The 26267-nt window shown below is 41.3% G+C and overlaps 1 protein-coding gene across 6 annotated transcripts in view; it reads right to left on the bottom strand.

The window, feature by feature from the left end:
* Nucleotides 1-25381, bottom strand: part of FYB2 (FYN binding protein 2) — a 46884-nt gene extending 21503 nt beyond the window's left edge. For 4 of the 6 annotated variants that reach the window (XM_048496757.1, XM_048496759.1, XM_048496758.1 and 1 more), the window contains exons 1-8: nt 25233-25381; nt 16348-17125; nt 13142-13279; nt 10100-10133; nt 6976-7076; nt 6235-6266; nt 2996-3021; nt 220-304 (exon numbers count right to left, since the gene is read on the bottom strand). In XM_048496757.1, coding sequence (XP_048352714.1) covers nt 220-304; nt 2996-3021; nt 6235-6266; nt 6976-7076; nt 10100-10133; nt 13142-13279; nt 16348-17125; nt 25233-25241 — 1203 coding nt within the window. In that variant the 5' untranslated portion in view covers nt 25242-25381. The remainder of the gene's footprint in view (nt 1-219; nt 305-2995; nt 3022-6234; nt 6267-6975; nt 7077-10099; nt 10134-13141; nt 13280-16347; nt 17126-25232) is intronic. The other 2 variants (XM_048496760.1, XM_048496761.1) reach the window with 2 other exon arrangements.
* Nucleotides 25382-26267: the final 886 nt, after the last annotated feature.

Genomic DNA, 26267 nt, shown 5'->3' with positions numbered 1-26267 from the left:
TTCCCACTTCTCCCCCTCACTGCAACCTCCTTTGCCCCCCTCCCCAATTATGCTCCTTGGGGTTGATGGACCCCCCAAAAACAGTGTGTGGAGCAAATTGGGAGTCAACAGTAGGCAGAGGGATGAGCAACAATCACCCTTCCCTCCTCTGCAAACAGAAAAGCTGTTCTATCAGAGGATAACGGCACATTCCCCGCTTCTTTCTGTATCTAAATGTACCTTGAATCTTTCTTTAGCTGCTTGTTGTTTTGATGATTCATTATTCCAGAATTCTCTTCTCTCTTGTTCATCTTCTGTTTCAGTGCTGAAGTTACAGATAACAAAATGTCATAGTACAGCACTGCAGTGTTTTCACAGACAATGCAATGGCTATTGCTCTAAATAGTTTTGGAAGAAGACCACACCAGTTTATCTCAAACACTATTAAATCTACTAGTCACGCATTTCCTTCATGAAAACCCAGAATACAGGATCTCAGGACAGCAAGAGCATCAGAAAGGACTTGGGGATGCATATAGTAGATTCCATTTTTTGAATGTTTTCATTCTAACTTGGAGCTGACAAGACAGCTATGTAGTTTGAGCTGTACCAAGGATACAGTTGCAAGAACATGTTCTACTCACTCCCTGGTAAGCAATCTCTCAGAGGCAACCAGACAATTTATCAGAGCTGAATTATAACTAAAACTACCTTGAGCAACTGAGATGGAGGAGCAAAACAGCAACATCAGTACTAGAGTGCAATGGCAGAGCTACAATGAGGCGGGGCGGCACATTGCACCGGGCACGCACCCGGGGGGCGCGAAAATCACCCCCACTCCTCTTCTCCCCTTGCCCTGCCCCACCAGCCAGGCCCATTTTCAGCCAATAGAAAGCTGCGTTCTGCCAGCTGGAAAAGGTAAGCGGGGGGGGGGGAGGGGGGCCACAGTGGAGGAAAACATGGAGTGTGCCCCGGGCTATGCTTCTGCTAGAGTGTCTAAAGCAGTGTTTCCCAAGCTGTGGGTCCTGACCCAAAAGCTGGTCATGAAGCCTACGAAATTGGGCTGCAGACTTTTTCAGTTTTCATTATTTGTGAATGCTTTTTTTCTTTTTCAAGTGATCTCTATGCCAAGTAAATTTTAACTAGTGGTTCACTCTATCAAAAGGGCTGGTAATCATTGGTCTAGAGGAAAAGAAAAGTCTAGGAAAGAGCAGCCATGCAAGCACCTTTCATTTCCAGTCCAGGCAACCAATTTTTGTGAGGACTGGCTACTGGTGTAAGTTACCCCTTTGAGGGAACCTCTCACTAGCTCACAATGGTAAAATAATTCCTCTTGTCTAATTGTTCTTTTGGTGGTCTTGAGGCTTATCAAGGGTATAATACAAGTTTCTGCTTTCCTCTATGGAAATCTGGGGAAGGAACACATGGATGATGTATTACTCACAAGGCTGCCATCAATCAACCAACAAACTCTAGCAGTGGAAACTTGTGGGTTTTGGAGTGGACAAAGGAGAGATGTTTTTACCTGCTTTTGAATATTAACACATCTTCACTCTTCTCCAATTTATTGCTATTTATGTTAATGATGAGGGTTTTCTGAACCTGGTAGCATGTTTTCTTTTTCTTTTGTCTTTCTGTATTGCATTGTGAATAGGGAGAAATATGATGGGTACAACTGCAGTTTCAATGTTGATAGAAAGTAGGATTGGAGATCTGGAGATCTCCTGCTATTACAATTGATCTCCAGAGATCAGTTCTCCTGGAGAAAATGACTGCTTTGTATGATGGGCTCTAATGACATTATACCATGCTGAGGTCTCTCACCAAACTCCACTTTCCCCAGGCCCCACCCTCTAGGCACCCAGACCTGGCAACCCTGATTAGTGCTAGGAAGAGGAGCATGGGAGCACAATCTGGTTGAGGAGAAGACAGTTTAGATATCCTGTCTGACTTATGAAAGTTTTCTGGAAAGTAAACAGGGAGGTTACTGGGGTGGGGGGTGGGGAGTGTCAATTACATGCCAGTCGTTGCAGTAGCTTCATTCTTTCTCTGTTATGATCAGGATTTCTAAAACTGACCACCACTATACAACAGCAGACTCTAGGCCCTGATACAAACTTACTTTAGAGCACTATGGAAAGTGACCTTTTATGGAATTTTTACCTTATCCTACTTAGCAATTGTGTTTCCACTAACTTTGTTTTAATTTATCATAGAACTTCAGTTTCATAGTGGATGAACTAGTTTTTTGATTGAATGAGGGCAAAATCTATTGCAAGTTTTAAAAAAACCTGACACCACCTAATTTATCATGCTTTTGATCTGTCTCCATCATGTTACCAGAGGTGCTCAATAAGGATGTTTTTACATATCAGCTTCTGCCACAATGCACTAAATGACAGCCACAATGCACTAAAATGAAGCACTTTAAATTCCCAATTAATCCCTTTTAAAAATTTCAGCTATTATTCTCCCCAGGATAAAATTCTAGAGATTGTATTCCTGACCAAAGAGAACTTCCCTACCAATGTTCAGTCAGCCTGGAGGAAGGATACCCACACTATGGACAAGTAAATCAACAGAAATTGAGAAAATACTCCATTTATTTGTAATCATGAAAATCAAGGTGGCATAGATAGAAAACCCAAAATGTTTTCCAACCACACCCAGACCTGTTTAGTCTTATACCATCTAATCCACGCTGATTCTCAGTGACAAAAGTGGACTGTAAAGCAAATAAATAAATCCTATTCATACTCTGATCTGGATTAATTATCATTAGGCTAAATGGGTTAGTGGTCTATAATGAAACATGAAAGATAATTAAAGTGTCACATGGTGAATTATTCTACCTTTCTAGAAGGAGCAAGAAGTTTAAGGAAATGTACTTCAATTTCAACATTCTAAGTTTACACATAGTTGATTATAAATCTTCAGTCACCTTCACTCTCTGTACAAAAATCCCATTGCTCTAATATTTTATTGTGAAATATCAAGATGAAACTGCACAACTCACCTATGTGTGGCAGTGAGAAAATGTTTCTATTCATAAAAGAAAGACAACAGCTTCAGTTATCACACACTCACTCAGTTCACTGAAAACAGTTTAGTATTGTTGTTTTACAGTAAAATAGAAGCATGTTTCATGTCATTAATATGAAACTGAGGACAGCAGCTACAGAGACAGGCCGTTTCTGCACGGCCCTTTAATGGCGCCCTGGGGACGGGAAATACGCCGCCCCCAGGGAGCCATTCGCACAGGCGGCGCTGCTGCAACGCAGCAGCGCCGACCTGACTCCGCTCCCTCTCCCCCAGGGCGGCATCAGGCCGCCCTGAAAAACAACCCTTTAAAGGGTTGTTTTTGCCGCAACAGCGTGTTCCCGGCGGCGCGGTGCGAACAGCACCGCCGGGAACATGCTGTTTCCCCTTCCCTTTCCCATTTACCTCTCGTGTCGCTGTCCTGCTGGCCTCCTAAGTCCCTCCCTCGCTGTCCTGGGCGGGGCTTAGGAGGCCCGCAGGACGGCGACACGAGAGGTAAATGGGAAAGGGAAGGGGGAAGAGGCGGCTCCATGCGGAGCCGCCTGCCGGCCTCTCCTGAGGCCGCACGCACGCTTGCGTGCGGACGGCCTCCGCCTCCACGCTGGCAGAATTCTTGCCGGCATGGAGGCACCTGGGGGGCCGTGCAGAAACGGCCACAGTTTATTGAAAGCACTTCCATGGGGAAGGAGTATCAGTTGTTCCTTCCAGTATCAACCCCAGTCTAATAAATAGCAGCTGAGAGTGGAGGAGGGAGAGAGAGAAAAACCATGGCCATTTCTGCACAGCTGCAGGAAATGGTTCTCCACTGGCATAATTCATGCCAGTGGAGTTTTGGGATCGCTCGTACGGTAACGTGTGGGCAGCCTCGAAGCTGCTGCGACCCGCAGAGGCGGCTCCACATGGAGGTACCTGTGGGTCGTCCTATTTACTTACCTCTCCCTGTGAAGCTCTGGACAGGCGGAGGGAAACGCCCATGCTGCCCTCCAACCTCAGGGAGCGAGGTTCAAAAGCGACGTCTTTGTGCCAGTTTGGGGGGGTGGGCAAGCACGCTGCATTGCAGCACCACCAGCTGTGCAAACAGCACTCCACGGACAGTGTTTTTACTGTTCCTAGGGTGTTGTTTTCCACTCATTTAGAAACAGCCCACATGTGACTATGATATTTGGGCTCTCAGACACTATTTTTTAATAGGTATATTGCCAGATGGTAGAGTCAATTTTAACCTCTTATCAATAAATTATTTCACATGGAATTTGAATTCTTCACTCAACTTCCTATTTTATTAATCATATATGTAGTACACTTGCCAAAATTTACATTCTGGTTGCACATTTTGGTGCTGAAGCACAGATGAGAGTGTAATGCTACATGGACATTCCCCATGTGAACAGATTATTGGCAGCACTGAACGTCTGATATAGGTGAAGGAAGGAAGAAAATCTCTACTTCAACAAGTTGACAACATTTATTATCCATTCAGTGCTAGAATCAATTTTTCCCTTTACCTGAGTACATTAGGCCGTTTCCGCACGGCCCCCCAGGCGCCCCCACGCCGGCAAGAATTCTGCCGGCGTGGGGGCGGAGGCCGTTCGCACGCAAGCGTGCGAGCAGCCTCAGGAGAGGCCGGCGGACGACAGGCGGCTCCGCATGGAGCCGCCTCTGCCCCCTTCCCTTTCCCACTCACCTTGTCCCCGTCGTCGGCCTGCTGGCCTCCAAAGCCCCACCCATGCTGCCCTCCGACCTCCAGGGGTCGGAGGACAGTGAGGAAGGGGCTTCAGAGGCCAGCAGGCCGACGACGGGGACAAGGTGAGTGGGAAAGGGAAGGGAAACAGCGTGTTCCCGGCGGTGCCGTTCGCACCGCGCCGCCGGGAACACGCTGTTGGGGCAAAAACAACCCTTTAAAGGGTTGTTTTTTAGGGCGGCCTGACGCCGCCCTGGGGGAGGGGGAGCGAAGCGAATGTGCGAATGGCTCCCTGGGAACGGCGTTTTTGCCGTCCCCAGGGCGCCATAAAAGGGCTGTGCGGAAACGGCCTTAGATTCCTGTAGCTTTCTTGTGACTATAAAATCTCCTACTGCAGTGGTGAGACTGATTGTTTTCTCAGAATGCTTAGAGATAGTGCTCACTGATTCAGTGCTTCTGTACATGCTGGGTACTTCAGTTCCCATGCACCCATTCTTATATTATTTATCTCAGAACACAGTGATGGACTTAGTGGAAATGTCCTCAGAAGTTATTCAGTTTGTCAGCCTCCAAGCATTTGAGGACAGATTTACTGTGTGAAAGAACGGCATATATAAGTTGCATGAAACAAGAGTCAAGGAGCCTAGCTCAGCAACAACTTGAACTCACAACCTTCAGGAATGCTTTCAAGTCTTATGAGCAGTCCACTCAGCTACAGAGATTAATTGGACACAGAGCTTTGCAAGTTGATATCATACTATGACTTAGTACATCAACTCCAGTTCCACCAAACTGCAAACCCTCAAAAGACCTAATGAAGAGAAGCAACTAATTCCTAACAAACTCAGGATGCAATCTTATGAAAACTTACATATGACAAAATTCAACCGCCGTTCATGATGCTTACTTCCAATCAAAATGCACAGCATCAGATCAAACAGCACTCAACAATCCTTTGCAGTGAATGGAAATTTAAATTGATAAGGCAGCTAGTTGTGAATGATGTGCTGGAGCTTTCCACCACCACCAGGGTAAGGGAGTAAGTAATGAGTGAAAATCACACTCCCTCTATTTCACTGGTGGCAATATCTTCTGCCAGAAGAAAACATAGTTTTGAGATAGCTGGACAGCTCAAACTTTAATGTACCCAGGGGGATATCTACTTCAGAGGGTACCCAGGGCAAATACTTCCCAGCACTGAGATGCACCCTCCCCACAAGCCCCACATGGAGTTCAGGAAGAGGGGTGCAGTTCAAGGCTGGGGTCTGACAATTTCCAGCTTTAAACTATGGGCTCCACTTCTGAAGCCTGCAGTTTAAAGCTGAACCCAGTCAGGCCGAGCCCAGCCTTGAACTGTAGGGAGTTTGGGGATGGATGAGCAGTTTGAGGGTGCTCCTGAGGTGGGTGAGGCTCTGGGCTGTTTGCCCCTCCCCCAAGCAATGCCAAGAGCATGAGCCCTGGCTTTGCATGTACCACAGCATGATGAATTCTGAATGATTCAGGCCTACTGTTCTTGAATGATGGGAATAAAATACCTTGATAGTTTCCATTTTTACAGTCTTGGAAGCTAGAATAAAAATGGACAACAGTTAGCACATTTTTTCTTCTGTTCATTTTCATTATAATGCAGTCATTACTACTGATCAGCAAATAAATCAAATAAAAAATATGGCATTTCAGTTAATGCTATATTAGCCTACATTCTCCATCAGACCTTCTATAGACTATGCAGTCTTTAATAACACAATTACATGAAAGTAAGTCAAAGCCAGGAGATATATATTTACACACACACAGGCTGTTTAAATGGGCCACTACACATCCATAATTCTGTAACATTCCCTGTATTGCCATCTGTGTCCCAAACATCATAAGCAGTGGCCTGCAATGTTATTAAAAGGAACATTTTGTAGAATGTACTCCCTGGCAAACAGATAAGATAAAAAATGATAAAAGAATGGATTGAAGGACAACAAGAAAAAAAGATCCAGAACCATGGCTATAGGTACTACAGTGCAAGAGATTTTTAAAAATCCCATACTCTGCAATGAAGAACCAGACCCAATTTAAACCTCAAGGAAGTTCAATCAGGATAGAAGTGTACTCTTAACTTCTCATATTTTTTCTTCACCTGAATAGTGATGCTTAACTTTCTTGTTAATCTCTTTCAGATTCTCTCTGCAACTCTTAACTAGTCTATGTTACAAACTCATCAACTATGGAATTGCTGTCAACCTTACAACATGTTCCATAAGCGTCAAACTGATAATACTTACAATGTGTGCTTTCTTGAGTAATATCTGAGCTAGAGGAATTTTCTGGCTGTTTTAGGTAAGATACAGTTTCCTCATAAGTATTCTCTTCTCCAGTTTTAGAACTAAAAAGAATAAGAAAAGATTATAATTGTTTGAAAATGCCATAGAATAATGAAGCAGGAAACACCTTTCTGAAGAAAAATGGAACTTGATTCTTGGGCTGCATTCAGATGTCATGGCAGACACATTTGTCTGTGATGGAACAGAACACAGCTTGTTGCTATGACATCCATATGAATGTCATCTGCAAAAGTTTGAGTTTTTCAGCTCCGCATAATCCAGGAATTTAAGAGAAGAAGAAGAGTTTGGATTTATATCCCCACTTTCTTTACAATCTCCTTTCCCTCCCCACTCCCACAACAAACATCCTGTGAGGTGGGTGGGACTGAAAGAGCTCCAAAGAGCTAGCCCAAGGCAACCTTATTGCATACCACTTTGCATTTCTTCTTGCAACCAATTTGGTTGTCAAAGGATTTGTTTCCTAACTAGCACAAAATGAAAATTTCTTCAGAAAACATGCAGAGAATCCTTTTCTTTGTGATCTGTTGACACAGCACTAATAAAAGCCAAGAAAATTTAATTTAGCAGTGGAAACAGCATAGTAATGGACTTATATAAAAAGTAACCCTAAAGGAGACAAAGACACTACATTTTGGTCTAATTCCACTAAGCCAGAAATGCAACTGCTGAATGGTTGCTCCACAAATCATTTCCACAGTAAGATTCGACGAGTGCCAAGACAAACTTGTCATGCATGTGACTCAGCCAGTTTATCAGAGGACCTGCATACCCACATTAGTACTGGTAAGTTAGCAGCTGCCAGGGAGACCCAGAGAGAGCAGGAAACCAGAATATTCAGCCAAGATTCAAGGATACCTGCCTGTCCTCTAATATTTGCAGAGTGTTATGTGTTGTTGTTTTAAAAAAGCAGTGCTGCTGTTTCCTGAATGCCTGGTGCATACATTAACCCTTAATCAAATGAGAACAATGCTATTATTTATGCTTCTAAGAACACTGACCAACTGCCAAATACTAAGACAATTCCCAAGCATGATCAGATGCTGGATTCTCCTTTTTCCTTTAAGAGTGTGATCCTTAATTCTGCAAAAGTAATTCCTCTTAATTCTGCACAGGTAATTCCTCTTACCTCAGCAAAACTACCAAAGATTTTTACAGTTAAGCTTCCTTATCCTAACTAACACATCAGTTTACACATCTCCCTACATTTGTATGAATACAAGGACACATTTATCAGCTTACCACAATGCCAGATATTCAATTAAGTAATCACACACATAGAGCCAAAATACAAGCCATTTTCAAAAGGCTGTCTAAACAGAGACCACTAGACATCAACTTATGCAGCTTAAACCTTTGCTTGCTGCATAAACATTAGCAAATGGGAGCTCAAAACTCATCTACTGTCTGACAGTGATAACAGTAAAAGTCAACTCTCAGCACCTGCGGATTAAACTAGCCCAGAGTGTTTACAAAAAACAGTACATAACTTTAGAATGTCAAACCAGTGAGAATGTAGGGATGGGGAAAATATAGTATGGGAGTTGTGCAAACTTTTTTTGAAGAAAAGCAAGAGCAAACTTTTTTGAAGAAAAGCAAAAGCAGCACACTAACACACATACATCATGCTATATTTAATGCCAGAGAGATAAAAAAAGGAAATGATGCAGAATTGAATCTGTAGTCTTGTAATATCGGGTGGTGGTGGTAGTGGAATAACAGAAGAGGTTGTTGATGCCAAATTTCTGAATCTCTTAATATTACCTGTAGAACAACCTGTCTCCAAAGTTTCAACTACAGCAGGCAATTAATTTTTGAAGAAGTAAGCAACTATCAGGTATTCATGCTTTCTAAGAGTGGGTATCCTTTAACTTACAACTTCCTTTTCCCAATCACATGCAATCATGGAAGAGTTTGTGAGATAGATCCTTCCACTTTTGGTGGTGCTACTTAACAGTAAGGCTGATACATTCCTCACAAGCTCAAAAGTACCCTTTCCTGTATCATTTGATTGCTGGAAACAGGTCTCTGGCTAAAGTTTTTGGCTTACCTGCTCACACAATAGAAATGAACTGTGGATTCCTCTCAATTCCCACACATAGGGTACCCAATTCAGACTGGGATTGTGGTGTGCTTGGAGCTACCTGGAATAATCTGGAATGAGGCAGGAGATGCTCTAATGTAAGACTGAATCTAAATATACTCTTCAGAGCGTAACAACACTTATTTGGTGGAGGAATAGGGGTAATCTCCTCCTGCTGCAGAGTCTTGCTTTACCTCCCGCTTTATGAGGACTTCAGCAGGAGTGGGCAGAGTGAAATAGACTTGTACTGAGGTTTAGTATGTTCTTCAGATTTTGGATTCAGTCTTGGGCTGTACAGGAAATCTGTAGCAAAATGACCACCAAGTCCTGAGTTTTTTATAGGGAAATGAGTTGTTGATGGGTTTGGAACCATTAGGTTCTAGTGTAATAACTTTCACTGATAAATACAAAAATGGGAAACACAGTGACAACTGCAGCTTTTGTAAGGGTAACTCTAAAAAGACAGTGTGTGCGTGCCTGTGCGCAAAGTGCCATCAAGTGACTCCAAACTCTATGGAATTTTCAAGGCAAATCATTAAGCAAAGGTAATTTGCCATTGTCGCCTTCTGCAGAGTTTTCCTTGGTGGTGTCCCATCAAAGCAACGACTCTGCTTATCTTCCAAGAAATAATGAGACTGGGCTGTGTATCATTCCAGATCCTCCAAAGAGCTTGTCTGACTGAAATAAAATAATGAAAAACCCTTAATAGGCAAATGGGCCTGTTTCTTTCAAAGGCTGGGAAGATAGAATTATTAAAACAATAGTTGTTTTAAAGCTTGCATGTGTTCTTTGGAAATGTATATAAAATATTAATTAAAAACACCAGAAGGCACAAAAAATTGATAGTGAGCTTTTTATAATAACCATTTAGTGCTGGCCCTCTCTTTCAAGCTACAGGTTTTAGACATCACTGGCTTTACATGAGTGTATTTCAAGATTTCTAGTTTCCAGGGAACAAACACACACCAAAAGATATACACTTACTTTTCAGGAGTAAGATACTCATCATCTTCAGCATCTGTAAAAACAATGTTTTATTTATTTATGATTTATATTCTGTCATTCTATTTTTCTATTTAAAAATAAATGTAGTATACACCAGAAAAACAGAATTTGGCAGTGAAGTGTTTATTCTTTCATCCTCGATGGAATTCTGTCCCCCTCCCAAAAAATTGCAAATTATATTAACAAGTGGTTAACAAGAGTGCAATGACTCACACAAAAAATTCTATTAACCTCCAGTACCCTTCCTTATGCTATTACTCCTCCCACTCCATGGCTCATTCCGCACATGCAGAATAATGCACTTTCAAACTGCTTTCAGTGCGCTTTGAAGCTGTGCAGAATGGCAAAATCCACTTGCAAACAGTTGTGAAAGTGGTTTGAAAACACATTATTTTGCGTGTGCGGAAGGGGCCCATGGGTTTCTACTTTCTCCATACTTGCCCCTTGCTTCCTCCAGCTATTACTCTTTCCCCTCCTCGCTTTCAGGCAGCCCGTTTCCTCATCTTTCTTTGTGCTACTTTTCCACCAACCCTGCCAGCTCCAGCTCTTTTTTATTCATCTATTTTCTTCTTTTGTAACCTGTATTTCTGAGTCACAAGGCAGATTATGCAATCAGATATTCAATAAACAAGGCAATTGAACTAGGATTACAAAGCTAGAAGACAAAGTAGCAAAAGCAAGGTAACAAGACACACAACAAACTATGATCTACACCCTTTATAAAAACACTCAAATTTCTATTATGTGCGTAAGTTTCATCAAGTCACTTCCAATTTATGGCAACTCTATGATTGTGCTCCAAAACATCCTATCATTAACAGCCTTGCTCAGGTCTTGCAAACTGAGGGCTACAATTTATTTTTTTAGAGTCAAATCCCTTTCATTTTTGATCTTCCTCTTTTCCTGCTGCATTCAGCCTTTCCCAGCATTATTAGAAGACAAATCTGCAGTGGTTGGAGTTCTTGTAGATACAAATGTGAAATAGGCATTCAGAGGAAGAGATGAAAATTTAGGCTTGCTTCTACTGTGGCTTATTTGGGCAGGTTTGATATTAATCCAAATTGCCTATTATTTCTGGCAACGCTTGGGAGAAATGCAAAGGAATGAGTGGAGGATAATAAAACATTATTCACGGCAGCAATAAAACATTTTGAAAGCATTTTAAGTCATATAACACTTAAAATACTTTTAAGTGTTATAACAGTTGTTAAACATTTTGAAAGCATTTTGAAAATGTTGTCAAAATTTTTTATCTCTGCTGTGTGCCCATTGCTATGTTCAGATTTGTGAGTTAAGACATGTTCTATAATGTGATGGTGGCTTTGAGATGACCTGATGCAAAAAAATTGTTCTTTGGTTGTAGTGGGGGAGGGTGGCTGCCCATACTGGGGGGGCAAAACTCAGATTTTGCCCTGGGCTCCATTTCCCCTAGCTACGCCTCTGTGAAAGTATGACTTGTGGAACACTTTTATCAGCCTGGGGCCCCTCACATTGCTGGCATCGACCCACTTGTTGAAACCTGGTAGAAAATGGGTCCAGGACACTAGGCCAGAATGGAAGCACAGTACAACGTTCCTCTGCTCCCAGAAACATATGCCTTGCCGAGTTAATTTTCTGCCCACATAGAGTTCCTCCCTGCATGACCCTGTTATAGGGGAAATGTTCTGTTCCCCAAGCAAAACTGTTTTTGGTGCCCTGTACTCGGCCAGAACAGAATGGGAGAGTCACAAGCAAGGTTTAACAGTTCAAACAAAAGGTTTAATATTTAGAAGAATGGAGACCTTAACTCCTCCCAGGGTCTGTTTAAAATAAAGTACTTGCTTGACTGGACAGTAGAAGCTGTAGACTTTTGTTCTTTCTTTGACTGCTTTCAGGAAAGTCCACTTCTTTAAGTTCCTTGAGTCTTTATCAGGCTATTATTCTCTGTAAACCTCAACTTTACGCTCTCAGTACACCTTTGACGTGGCAAAATACTTCTGCCTCCTAACTCCTTGGGCACCTGTACTGAACTGAACTGAGTTAAACATGAGCATTGCTGGGAGATAACAGAAAGACTGCCTCTTGGGTAAACTTCTTAAAGGGACAGGGGCTAACTAAAATTCCCTCCCTTAGAAGACTGTACAGAGGACTACACCCATGCTATCTATAATGACAATAATTAGGGCTACTGTGGGGGCATGACAGGGAAGGAATTCTGATGAAAGAAAATATAATGAATGTTTCAAACTGAAAATCTCTTTGCACACTTTCAGTCAATTTAATTACTGTTACAGCATTTTTAGTGCTGTTAGCTTTCAAGGGACAATTTTTAACTAGGTCTTTCCTTGTAGCACTGCAGACTACACAGTATACTTTAATAAGAGGAAACAAAACTATGTGATCTCTATAATAATGAAACATTACGATAGCAAATAAAACCAGAAGGACAGCTAGAGAAAAGTGAAGAAAATATATTAAAAGTACTTACAAGCAAGATACAGTTCAGTCTTTAGTCAGTGACAGTTTTGCATGTATATCATTATAATATTTGCTGTACTATGGAGCTGTAGCCCCTCTCCATTAAACTATGGCTATTTAGTGACACTATTTCTATCATTTGAGGGCATATTCAATTAACAACATTATTTTAATATCTGAGAATAAACTTATATTGAGCTCATCACAATAAACCACTATTATGGTTGAGAAAGATAATATTTCAAAGTGCATGAATTTTCCTTAAACATCACCGTAGGAAAGTAGATTGTAACAGCAGATCAATTTCTATTTATTAGTTGTTTCAAAATCCAGTTCCTATATTATCACCCATTACCTAGATGAGACAATAGGGGTGAGACAATAGGCAATTCTGCTAGTCTTTAACATGTAAAAATGGCTCCAATGCCTGCAATTGCAATAGGTTGCTGAAGAAACATACACCCTTGCTGTTCTTGATAGAAATTCCTTAAAAGTCATGATTACTGCCAATCCACCAACATAAAGCAATCCCCCCTCTCAAAAAAGGCCAACAAAATAATTTACCTAGCAGCTTCTGATAGAAGGCCCTGAGATCTACCTTAGGAGGCCTTGGTGGTTTCTTTGGAGGAGGACCAAGTGACACAATGGAAGGAAGAGGTTTGTTCTTTGGAACCTTGACTTCTTTGAGATGATGGTGTCCTTCTGTGCCAGAGTGAAGAAACAATCTTAATTCTTTGCAAAAATAAATGAAATAACTTTCATAGAGATACGTTATAAGTGAAGCAATTCAAACCAAGACCATTCTTTTCTGAAAGCAAGACAGATTCACAAACCCATTTGTAAATTGTGACACTAAAACAGTTTGATTTGTGGAACAGGGTTTGTAAGAATGCTCTGTCGTACTTACAACCTTGAAAGATTTTCCTAAACTGGGGAAATCTGCAATCTAAATAGATAACAGAGTTCAGAAGGTTCACCTGCAAATACTGGAGAATGAAGGGAAAATTCACTGGACCCATCACAGTGGCAGTCCTGTTACAAGTTCCTCCAAGTTCTTGGAATCGGATGTGTTTGTCATAAGCTCTGTGCTGGGAATTCGATTCCAAGTTTGTGGCCTGATTCTGACAGGGATCACAGCATGCAGAGAGATGGAATGTATGTATTTTTCCCCACACCATTTTCCAAACTGCAGATGGTTTCAGGGATTGCATGTGCACTGATGGGCAGTATATAAGTTTCCCTAGATAGGGTGGTTAGTACCTCTGGGGTTTCTTTCAGATCAGGAAATTTGCCTGGGAGATAAGCTCTCTCTCCCAGGAGCCATAGTCCCAGCACAAATTAGGACCTGCACACCTGGGAATGAAGTTTCCAATATGGAACTTGTGTCACATGTGTGATTGCACCTACCTGTAGAAAACATAGTTAAGCCCCTAGTCTCAACCTGGAACTTGTACCTTTTTAGAAACGAGTTCCATCTGTCCAAGAATCTCCTAGTGATAACTAGGGAGAGGCTGTATCATTTACTTCTATGTAGAGCCCAGTGTAAGTAACTGGTTTCCCAGGACATGGAATTTCTTTCTATGGGGTAGTCAAATCCACATGCCAAAGCCATTAGAAAATAAAACATATTGCCAAACAAATGTTTCCATTGAGAATATTTTCCTTGAAGTAAAAGGTACTTTTCAGTGCAAGTAAGTTCAGGTTTTTCTTCAGGTTATAAGTAAGTTCAGGTTTTTCTTCAGTAGAACTTACTTCTAGGTAAGTGCATTTAGGATTGCAGCTATTCTTTATTTTACTTTATTTGTACACTTTTTCCCAAATGGGTATCCAAAGAATCTTACACTATTCTATTTTCTTATCACAACAACCCTGTGAGGCAAGTTCGACTGAAAATGAAATTGACTCAAGTCACCCTGCAAGCTACCATGGCAGACTCAGGATTCAAATCTGCATCGCCTGGATCCTAGTCCAATATTCTTACACCACATAGAGGGACATTAATAAAGAACATATTTTGATGAGGAACTTGGTAGTACGTTTACTTTAGCCTACTGATAAGAAATGCGACCAGTTTACTGTTTATATGTTACCTACATGTGACTAAACATTTTATTACTCCAGAAAGGGGGCCATGATCACATACAGAACCAGCCCACAAACAGTTTCAAAACTGAATTCAGATTAAAACAGGGCACAATAGATTGCACCATACCCAAATGCAAATCTCTCAGAATTATGCATCAATATATCCAATTTTTAACATGGCCAGATCTGCAGATACCTAAATCCAGTGACTGGAGCCATGAACAGACAAATTAGGTCTTTCTACAAGCCTTAAAAAATTGCTGAGGTTTTCACAAGAATCTGAAATCTTCAAAAAGAAATGGGGGTTAAAATCAACCAAATTAATATGTGCTGGGCCTGTAGTTTTAACAAATGAATGACCTCAATCACCATTCATAGGTAACCATAACAGTATTTCCAGCCTTCAAGCCTTGGTTTCTGTCAGTAAAACACAGGTGAAGGGAACTAGGCCTTTTCCAGGGATGTTCCAGGGACATTTTGTACTACCAACCACCAGGCCATCCAATATGCATCATTTACCCAGGAATGGCTGCTGGTTACTGTTCAGCAGCAGCAACCCCCTGGCAGGCTATGTGGTATATTTATTTATTTATTTATTTGACTTCTAACCTGTCCTCCTCTGGTTAGAGTTTCAGACTAGGATCAGGAAGACCCAGGTTTTGAATCATTACTCTGCCATGAAAGTTCATTGGGTGACCTTTTGCCAGTTACATCCCCAGTTTTACAAATGTCATAAGGTAAAATAGGGAAAAGGAATAGAGTTTAAGATGATTTGGGACACTATTGTGTAGAAAGGTAAGGTATACATGAGGTAAATAATAAATATAGCTGAAACAGGGGCCGGGGAGCAGATAAAAATTCAGTTGGCTTGTGGGTGAAAGAAGAGATGGAAGCATGGAAGGTTGAGAATGTGGAGTCTGCCAGGAAAAGGGAAAATAGTGTGTGGAAGGAAATACACGGGGAAATTAGCCCCTCCCCACAAATCCATTCAGTTTCTCCATTGTACAGTTTTTCCAGATAGAGGGTGCCAAGGGGAGAGAAAAAGTAGGAAAACAGGAGATGCTATGGGGGCTTTCGATAAAGGAAAAGAAGTAGAGGAAGGGAAAATGAGATGTCCCCTGGAAGTTCCCCTCTTGTAGAAACAAATTTCATTTTTTAGAAACCATATCTTCAAAGTTTCCCAGATTTTTCGGACATGAAACTAGAAGCTAGCTATGCCACCATCACATAAAATACCTTATTTTCATAACAATACAATTCAGTATAAATCAACACACTGTTCAAGTACATTTTAGTTGCATTCTGAAAATCAATGAAGAATATAAGCTTCTTAACCCTAGCAAACGCTGTCTATTATCTTTTAGAAGGTTTGTGTTGTATTCCTAATACATATTTGCAGGGCAGCCAAGAGAGACAGACAGGTCGGGAGACAAACATCTTCTTCAGATTTTCCCTCCCACTTGCCATACTCAACCTAATCTTATGAAAACAAATCCCATAACTTTTCACACTCCAAGCCCCTCTACTCCACATTCCAAGCCCCACTATCACAAAAAGGTGATCCACTGGTGTCCTTGAATTTTGTTTCAAACAGGCTATGCTACTGGGGGTGGGATTACGGTATGGTCATTATTTATTTGAGATATCAAGATTACATCCAATTTACAATAAAATAAGGAAATTACCATTTAAACAATGAATGATCTTACTTGGCATCTCAGAGTCAAAAATATTTGGGGTGGAACCAGTAGCATTAATGCCTTCATGTGCTCTCTTCTCCAAACTTGTATGACTTCTTGGGGGAACAGGTGGTGAGATGAATGAAAATGGAACAGCTTCACTATGTAGGTAGGGAGGATTCACTGATGCAGCAAATACCAGTCCTTGCTTATGTCCACTGATTTTTGCTGTTTCATCTTCAGAGACAGGAACATTATCACTCTTCGGTTGTGCAATGGATGAGGTTTTATTTGCACATTGTGATGGTAGTGTAGAACACTTTTGGTCATTACAAGATAAAGCATTTTCCCAGATATGAAGGGTGTGGTGGAAAGAACTATTTGGCACTGGATCTTCTCCAGAATGAAAACAAGAGGTCAGCGGCTGTTTTGGCAAATCTTTCACAGGTGTAGCCTCTGCACTAAAAGTCTCTGGCAAATCTCTGCCTTTTTTATTTTCAATCTTGTGAACTTCAGACAATTCATGAAGTCTAATCCTTGGCATCGCTATAGGCTTTTCTTGTACTTTTTCAGACTGATGTGACATGGGCCACCCAGTCTTTTGCTCAGGAATTGGAACATGTACTCGGCACAAGGGCTTTGGTTTGGTCAGAGAACCAGTGTTGGTACTTTGCCATGGAATGATACCTGCAGAAGAGATCTTTGTAGATCTCAGCAAAGCACTAGAAACATTGGAATCATTTTGAAATTTTGCTCGAAGTGCTTGGAAGTCTCCAGTTCCCTCCTAAAATGTCCAACAGGAAAAGCAATAATTAACTGCAATATTAATGTTGAAACAGTAAACTAATTATTAGTCAATTAAGAATACAACCCAAGACTGGTATAAGGGACTTAATTTTTGCAGAGTGTAAGAAAATACATAATGAGAACTCAAGACTTAGAGTAAAGAGAAGGAAGGGAAATAAAATAGCAGGGGAAAGTAGCCTGGAAAGTCCCATGTATAGATCCAATGTCACAGCTACAGAGGGAAGGACTCTGTGTGAATCCTCTCCCAATGGTTGCAAGGTAACATTGTAGGATTTTTTTTCTTAAAAAAACATAGAATGCTTTAGCTTGGGCACATTGAGCATTGTATATAGCATTCCATTCTACAAGACTGCATCTAACCCAAGGAACAATTCTGAAAATACAGTCAAGGAAACAGGTCAACTAGGGGCAACTGTCATCATGAGCATGTTGAACTATATACAGGGAGTTGAGCAACAACTCTCCAATCACATTTTATAAATGACTACACTCAGACATCACAAAGGAACACCAAAAAAAAGTTAAACAGGAACAGGGTGGATAAAAAAATCAATGTTTTAAAACATAAATTTTAAAAATCAGTTTTTAAAAATTTAAATAGGATTAAAAAAATTAAAATTAACTTTTTAAATATAAATCAGATTTTTAAATGAAATGCTTTGGGGGGGAATCTATCTAAAAATATTTTCTATTTAAGATACATTATAGTCTGAAAGCTGTTCATCATGAAATAAGGGCTCATTTTTAATTATGTAGTATAACACCATATATTCTTACAATGTTTAAATTTTGGGGGTAAATGAATTACATTAATCCATTCACAATGTCATGCTCCTCCAGAGGTTTCTGGGCTATTTTTCTATCTGGAAGATGTTATCACAGATGTTAAAACTGTGAAATTGTGATTGCAGAGATGGCATGCTTTTTAAATAGCAAAAATGTTATAGAATAAACAGAGTTGGGAAAAAGACCTTAGCCCCATTGCTCCTTTGCAAATCTATGTACACATAATCAGCCCCTAACCTCCTAAGAACTAAGTTTATGGATCTGTACAAGGGGCAGTGGTGAAGCTGCAATGGGACCAGGGGGGCGCTGCACCCTGGGCGTGTGCCAATGGCATCACAAGGGGGAAGAAAAATCACTCCCAGGCTCCTCCTCCCGGGGGCAGGGGTGGGGTGGGGGTGGGATGGAGATGGGACGGGGGCGTATGGGTTAAGAACTGAATGAGTACTTAAAAACAGAACTTCACAATGACAGAATTAAATTACAAGTTATTAAAAACTGAATTGGATAAGCTCTGCCTCCAGCTCATTTCCTTGCAAATATTGTCAAGATCTGGTACCAGGCTCAAATCCTAAGTTCTGAAGAAGTGCAAGTCAGTCAATCAAACGAGGTGCTATCACAACAGAGTGGGGGAAAACTTCCCAGGAATGGGAAAGCACCCTGACTGGGTAAGCTGACCTACGCTCTGATTGGTGGAGCAATCAGCTGACTCAGAAGGGAAGAGGTATCTCTCTGAGAGGAAACATTTTGAAAGCTTTTTGGATTTGGATTCCTGCGAGTTGCTAAGTCCCTTAACTGCATATATTAAATATATCTAGTCTGAAAGAATTTCAGCCAGGAAGTAGATCTGTCTTGAAATATACGGAGTTCAGCAAGTGCTGACAACAGACAATACACAGACAGAAGAAAATTGTAAGTTTTATTTAGTGGTCAAGGCTGAAGGTGGAATGGTGGTGACCATAAATCAAATGGAAGGGAATATGTCGTCTGGGTGTAAAAGAATGTCTAATCCAGTTAGTACAGGAATTATACCCACAGGTGGATTCCCAGTCTGGCATATCAGTGTTCTGCTAAAGTTACCTCAGGAGGGAGATTTATGTGAAGTGGGTAGCTAACATTTTCAAGGCTGTTTGTGTAAGAACATAAGAACAAGCCAGCTGGATCAGTCCAGAGTCCATCTAGTCCAGCACTCTGTTACTTGCAGTGGCCCACCAGGTGCCTTTGGGAGCTCACATGCAGGATGTGAAAACAATGACCTTCTGTGGCTGCTGCTACTCCCGAGCACCTGGTCTGCTAACACATTTGCAATCTCAGATCAAGGAGGATCAAGATTGGTAGCCAAAAATCGACTTCTCCGCCATAAATCTATCCAAGCCCCTTTTAAAGCTATCCAGGTTAGCAGCCATCACCACCTCCTGTGGCAACATATTCCAAACACCAATCACACGTTGCGTGAAAAAATGTTTCCGTTTATTAGTCTTATTAGTCCAGCATTTTCAATGTAGGCCCCCGGTTCTAGTATTGTGAGAAAGAGAGAAAAATTTCTCTGGCCGTTTCCACACGGGCGGAATATGGCGGCCTGGGGACGGCAAAAACGCCATCCCCAGGCCGCCATTCGCACAGGGGGCGCAGCTGCTTCGCAGCCGCGCTGCCCTCGCGCCACCCGCCAGGCACCAAGCCTGCGTTTCCAGAGTGCGCTGGGAAGCGCACTTTTCTGGAAACGCCGGCTAGAAGCCGCTGCCGTGCGAACGGCAGCGGCTTCCCGGCGCTTCCCCCCCACACCCTCCCTTCACTTACCTGCTCTCTGGCCCTCCGGCACGTCGCCGGGGCCTGGGGACACGCCCCCCTGCTCTGCGACACGGAAGCAGGCGCACAGGGCAGGGGAGGCATGTCCCCAGGCCCCGGCGATACTGCCGAAGCAAGTAGGTAAATCGACAGGCGGCAATGGCGCCCAGAGGCGCCGTCGTCTCCACAGCCTTCTTTCTCAGGGACCGATCCATCGCGGGACGGTCCCAGTCAGCATCGTCGGGTCGGCGTCAGAAACACCGACCCAAGCCCTTCCGCCTCCGTGCGGAAAGGGCCCATGTTAATATTTTCTACCCCATGCATAATTTTATAGACTTCAATCATATTCCCCCCTCAAGACGTCTCCTCTCCAAACTAAAGAGTCCCAAACACTGCAGCCTCTCCACAGCAAGTAAACAAACATGGATGTTTAAGCAAATACACATGCTATAATGTTATCATTTTGGTTAAATAAAAATATATAAATTGTTATTAAGTTAATGATTATTTTTCTTTTTTCAATAAAGTAAAGCAGAAAGTTGTCCAAATATGAATGATTAACCTATTAAACTAGAGACAGATAAATAACTGTGAAATTTATTGTAAGGTGAACTGTGTATTTCTAACAGTAAAACAAAATCAGTAATTATGTATGCAAGTATTTCTAACAAGACCAAACCAATAATTTTGATGTAACTGTAAAACTAATCTGAAAAGGTTTTTTTTTCAAAAAATGGAACCTTCATCTGGTTGTAAATGTTAAGGTTTATGTTTTCAAAAACACACACCATGATTTAAATCAAGTCTTACTGATTAGTGATTTAAATTGTGATTGAAATCATGATTTAAATTGATTTGATTTAAATCAAATCCACCCTGAACATGAACCTACACATATGTAGAACAAATCTATATGAAATATACCAGGACCTCAGCAAAAGCACATTTTATCTACTACCCAAAATACACAAGGTACACAGCAACCAAGGAAGTGCTATTGTCTCAGGTGTTGGCACAATCCCTGTAAGGGTTGCTGATTATGTTCCCAGGCTCTGTGCCATCAGCACTACCAGTTACTGGTGTGATACCATGGACTGAGGAAACAGGAAATACCATTTTAGCTATTATAATTATTGAGTTTCCATATACCAGTATTACAATTAAGATGGGCTACAAGGTATCTAGAACATCATTCCTGAGAATTTCAGCAGACTTTGCTACCAAGTTTTGCCTTTTGTACTTACCCACAACTATTTCACATTTTGCAACAGCTTGTACCTTCAGATTAATGGCAAGTCATTGGCACATGCATGGTCCACAATATGCAAACATTTCCCTGGCTGATCTAGACAATGCTTCCTCGGCTTCTTCTTCTGTGTAACTATATTTATCAATTATTAATTACACTCTTGGATGTATGGAAAGAAAGCTCTTGAGTACCAGAATTTAAACAATTTTCAGCCCACTATCAATCTGAGCATGGTCCAGTCTATGAAACAGGTGAATTTCTAGATACCTGTACAACTATGTGACAGACACATAAGCAGCACCTTACACCAGAAAACCATTTACCATCATATTTAAGCTTACAGCTATCACCAAAAACATACTTAGCAAACCACTGTCTATAGTCAAACACTATGGCCGTTTCCGCACGGGCGGAATATGGCGGCATGGGGACGGCAAAAACTCTGCATCGCAGCAGGCGCGCAGGGCCGGGGGGGCGTGTCCCCAGGCCTCGGCGACGTGCCGGAGGCCCGGGGACACGCCGGGTCGGACGGGCGCCAGTGCTCCGCGGCGCCGGCGTCCCAGCTCTTTTCAGGACCGTCCATGTGGATGGTCTCAGCGTCGTCGGGTTGGCGTGAAATGCGCCGACCTAGCCGCTTCCGCCTCCGTGCGGAAATGGCCTATGTTACAACTGCTTTTGCTCCAATCTTTCAGAGGGGCAATCTTATTAGAAGGATTTTTTTTAATTTGCCCACTTTATTTATACTCCACTTTTTTCCCCTGAAGGAGACCCAAAGTGCCTTATATAATTCTTCTCCTCCAATTTATCCTCACAACCACCATGTGAGACAGATGAATGTATGTGGCTGGCCAAGGTCACCCAACAAGATTCCATGATAGAATGGGGATTCAAATCCAGGTCTTCCAAATATTTCCACCTTATATGTTAACCAAACAGCTTGTGGCATAAACCAAAATCAAAACACAATAATAAACTATTAAATAAACAAAATTAGGAGAAATATACAAAACTCTGAAAACCTGTATGAAAAAGAATAAGCAATGAGCTCAGCAGCAAAACACTGTTAAAATAGTGAATCAAAAAACATAAAACAGACATGACATAAAATCAGATTAATGCAGTTGATTGTTCTATATTCTGCAGAAGTAGACTACCAAAAGCATAACATAATGGCAGCCCAATCCAGACTGGGGAATGGGGAATGCCTAGAAAGAAAGAAAAAATGGAGAAGCCTAGAAAGTAAAAAAAAACAAAAACCCAAAATGTCCTCCAGAATCCCCCATATGAGAAAGCGGAGATACACCACAGAAAATGTGGCATATGTTTGAGGCTGGATCAGTGCAAGGGGGCTGATTCACCCCTGGGAATGCCCCCACCATGCCAACAGGGCTCTGGAGCGCCAACGCAGAGCTAGATGATGTGGCCAGGTGTCCCAGGGCCCCACAGCAGCTGAGCACCAGTGGATTTGTCCCTTAAGTGACAAGATGAAAGGAGTGCATTCCACAACTGTACAGCATACTGAGGGGGCCCTGGTGATTGTCAGAAAGAGGTGAGAGATGATGCAGGGCCTGTGAAGATATTCTGAAGTGACAGCCATTCGAGATCATATGGTCTCCCCCTCTCCAGCCAGCCCCCATTCCATCCCCAACTCCAATTCCCTACCCTGTACAGCAACCAACCCAAATTTTCTTTCCCTTCTTTTCTGCCCAGTTGTCTTATTCCTCCCAACCTCATGCCCAATCAGCCAGATTCACATTCAGAAAACATGGCTAACCAATCTCCTATCCCTTTATCACATTTTTAAACAATGTGCAAGTATGTGTAAGTACCAGTCATGGTCTGTGCAAAGATTGGCATTAATCAAAATATCACATGAGGACTTTCATTATGCTCAAGAGACACTGATGACTTTAACAAGGTGACATAGTCAAGCATTGTCTTAAGATTTCATAGAATTCTGTGTAATTACATCCAACTTATTAAATATCACACTGTTTCTCCTGAATAACCCCTTGTAGTCTACTTCATTATTTTCACAATACGCAGTGTGACGTAAAGCACCTAGGAGATATTTCAATTGCTACAATTGTACTGGAGAAGCCAGCTATATGATACAACCCACTAAGCCTGAGTCTAGTCTAAACTGGAGTGTATATGCAATTAACATTTCCATAAGAGAAAGATAAAATGAACCCTCTGATCTTCATCCAAAATACCAAACACAGTTATGGCTACAACCAGTGGAAGCCAAGACAAAATAGAATTCTATTGTTTCAACAGTGTGAGTGCATTTTCTGTACACATACTTTAAAACCCACTCAAATGCGGAGCACTGTTTATAGCTCTTTATTGCAACCCAGGTGTTCTTTTTATTACTGAGTTTCTCATCAGGGCTACAGACAAAGATGAAAAGATAAAGAAAAATCTTTCCCAGGTTTCCCATCTAACTAGCAAGATGAGACCTTGTACTAGAGCTTTGTGATTTTATGCATTCAAGCACAGTTGAAATTGCAGAGTTGGTTCCCCAAGAGTCTCCCACCCCCTCCCGTTCTAAAGTACATGGCATGAGTAGTTCCTCTTGCAGAGTATCTATGAACACACTGGGATACTAAGCCCCTTGATGCTGCAGACAGGGAAAGTTTGCCTGTTTCCATGGAAACATTTCCATGATGGCTGAAACCTGGCCATGAATAGCATTTAAGCTCTGTTTCTGATGTGTTCATTATTTGTAGTTTTATCTTGTCCTTCTTGGTTTCTTCTCAGCCTTTTGATTTAACATCTGATAATTTGTTGAAGACCTCAGTGCAGAAGGAATACAGAGCATTACTTATACTCCACTTTTTTCCCCAATTAGGACTTTAAGTGACTCCTCTTCCCTCCACTTTATCCATCCTACAATTCTGTAAAGTACATTTGACAGAAAGTGTGTGACTGGCCTGAGGTCACCCAGCAAACTTTAATAGCAGAACTGGGATTTCAAACTGCATATCCTGTGTCCAAGTCTGACACTCTAGCTACTACACCACACTGGTTCTCTAGGGTTTGGGCCACCTCTAAAACTCAAGATGGACTATAAAAAAAGTTATGTATGTGCCTAACCTACCTAAGAATTTTACATGGTTACAAGACAATGCTTGTTCTATACTGTTTGAACAAAGATTGTTATTGAAGGAAAGAGTGAATCACTGCAAAAAGGTCATTCAGGAATTATCAGAAGCATTAACTAATATTAGCAGATTCTTCTTGTTTGTTTACACTCCAAGAACAAAAACAAACATTAATAAAAGTCTTCAAAAAGTTAGAGGATATTTTTGTCAATACAAATGGCAAAGACCCTAAAAAGTAAAGGCAATAATGGCAGAATGGAGAAGTATGCTACAGTGAAATATTCCTCACCAATCAGTTGGAATCAACAGAGTGAACTAAAAGAGGTACTGCTATATGGAAATCACATTTTAAAATCACAAAAAGGAAGTCTGGTCTCCCGACCTTGACCCAAATCATATACAAACAAATCACTCTCTTAGTCTTCCATTACTGAGACATGAAGGAGGACTGAGTGAAGAGATAAAGATTCAGAGTTCCTAAACAATAAACTATCACAAACCAATTTATGGTAAGAGAATAATTCAGATTCCTTTGCCATACGTGTATTTTAAGGTATATTTTTGACAACCAGAATCCTACATAATGCTGTTAACATGAAGCTGCTTTACAGTTCCTGTTACAAGCATTCTTCTTCGTAAAACTTAAGAGGAACATGGCATGTTTATAATTTGTTTAATCAGGCAGTACTCTTGACCCCAGAAAAAACAACAGGCTGGAGTCCTGCCAGATGCGTCAGGCAGCCGGAACAGCATTTGATTGACGCTACTGCAACCCAGAAAGTATCTGCCTTTGCCGTTTTACCTAGTGGATCCACCCATAGCTTCTCAAAATGCTAAAAAGCCACGGAGGCAGTTTACCAATGAAAATAAAGGAAGCTATAAAGATTCCAGTTCTAAAGGAGAAGCAATGTCAGGTTCAGCTCAAAAAATAAGAAAGATTTAGTAGAGTTACAGTGAAAAAGATAGTATGCTCCACTCTCATTCCTAAAAAGAGACCCCTACTACATCTCAAGCCACTTTATTTAATCAGGAGCTTCCCATCCTGTCAAATATCAGCCCATAAAAAGTTAAGAGACAGTTTTCAGGAAGCAAAAGAAGAATCATTTATGCAGAAAGTACTGATTTCACAAAGACAAAAAGATCAGCCTTTGAGTAGTTACCGTGTCCATGCTTTCTCTCTCTCACTGCCGTGTCTCCTTCTGAAATACCTCAGCATCGCAGCTCATTTTGATTCTGCCTCTTCTGAAAGCTGAGTTTGTGAAATCTCAGACTTACTTCCTCCCTTTCCTGGTAGCTCAGAACAACTGTGTAGTAGGAGCTAAGGCGGAGTGTATGCAGAAGAATCCATACCTGAGGTTAAGAACCTAACTCCTCCCTAACCAAACCCTCAGGGTGTGAGAAGGGAGACTACCGTCACCTGCAAACAGATTCTCCTCGTTGTTATACAAGAGCCAGGCATTCCCACAGAGGCAATGTTGGTTTTGGTAGATAGAGGAAAGTATGTACTGTGTGTGGTGTTTGAGGAATCAATAGAAAAATACTGTGTAGTTCTGGCTGAACATTACAGAACAACTGCATATTCTATGTACTGAAAACAATCTGATTTGTGCACTAATGTAATCCAGATTCTCCAAATTTAGCTTCAGTTATTTATATTTTGCAAAAGGGTTTTCAGCCCAATAACTTTCAATGAGAAATTTAACCAGGTGCTTAAACTCTTTCCATATTGCAGAGGTGGCTTGAAAGTACCAAACTTGGGCAGGATTGTGCCCATGATTTTATTCCACTACTTAGCTAAGTGGGCACTCCCGACAATCTATTCAGTTGATATCCTGCTCAGTTCTTGATAGGTTTTTAAAAGACTGGACCAAACATTTTCTTGGTGTTACCAAACTTTCTGCAGAATTAGAGTTGCCAACAGACCTGGGGGAAAAAACCATTCTGCCCCTTTAATAGCGGTTTAATGTAGAGAAATAGATAGCTGCAGCTTTTCATTGCTTGCAGGTGAATAGGAACTTATTAAGCCTCTGTTAAAAAGGCAGAGCATTTTTCCAGGCAGTTTGTAATCTTAGCAGTCATAACAGCAAGATTATTTTTCCCTTTAAATGAAAGCAAAAATTCACTAGATGCTGAACTATGTGTCAAATATTTATTCATATCTATTTATTCAATGCTATTTTTGGATATTTGGAATA

This window comes from Sphaerodactylus townsendi, linkage group LG05, assembly GCF_021028975.2.
Source record: "Sphaerodactylus townsendi isolate TG3544 linkage group LG05, MPM_Stown_v2.3, whole genome shotgun sequence".
In the NCBI taxonomy this organism is placed as follows: Eukaryota; Metazoa; Chordata; class Lepidosauria; order Squamata; family Sphaerodactylidae; genus Sphaerodactylus; species Sphaerodactylus townsendi.
Note: the sequence above shows the minus strand (reverse complement) of the source record. Positions and strands in the feature narration are given on the sequence as shown.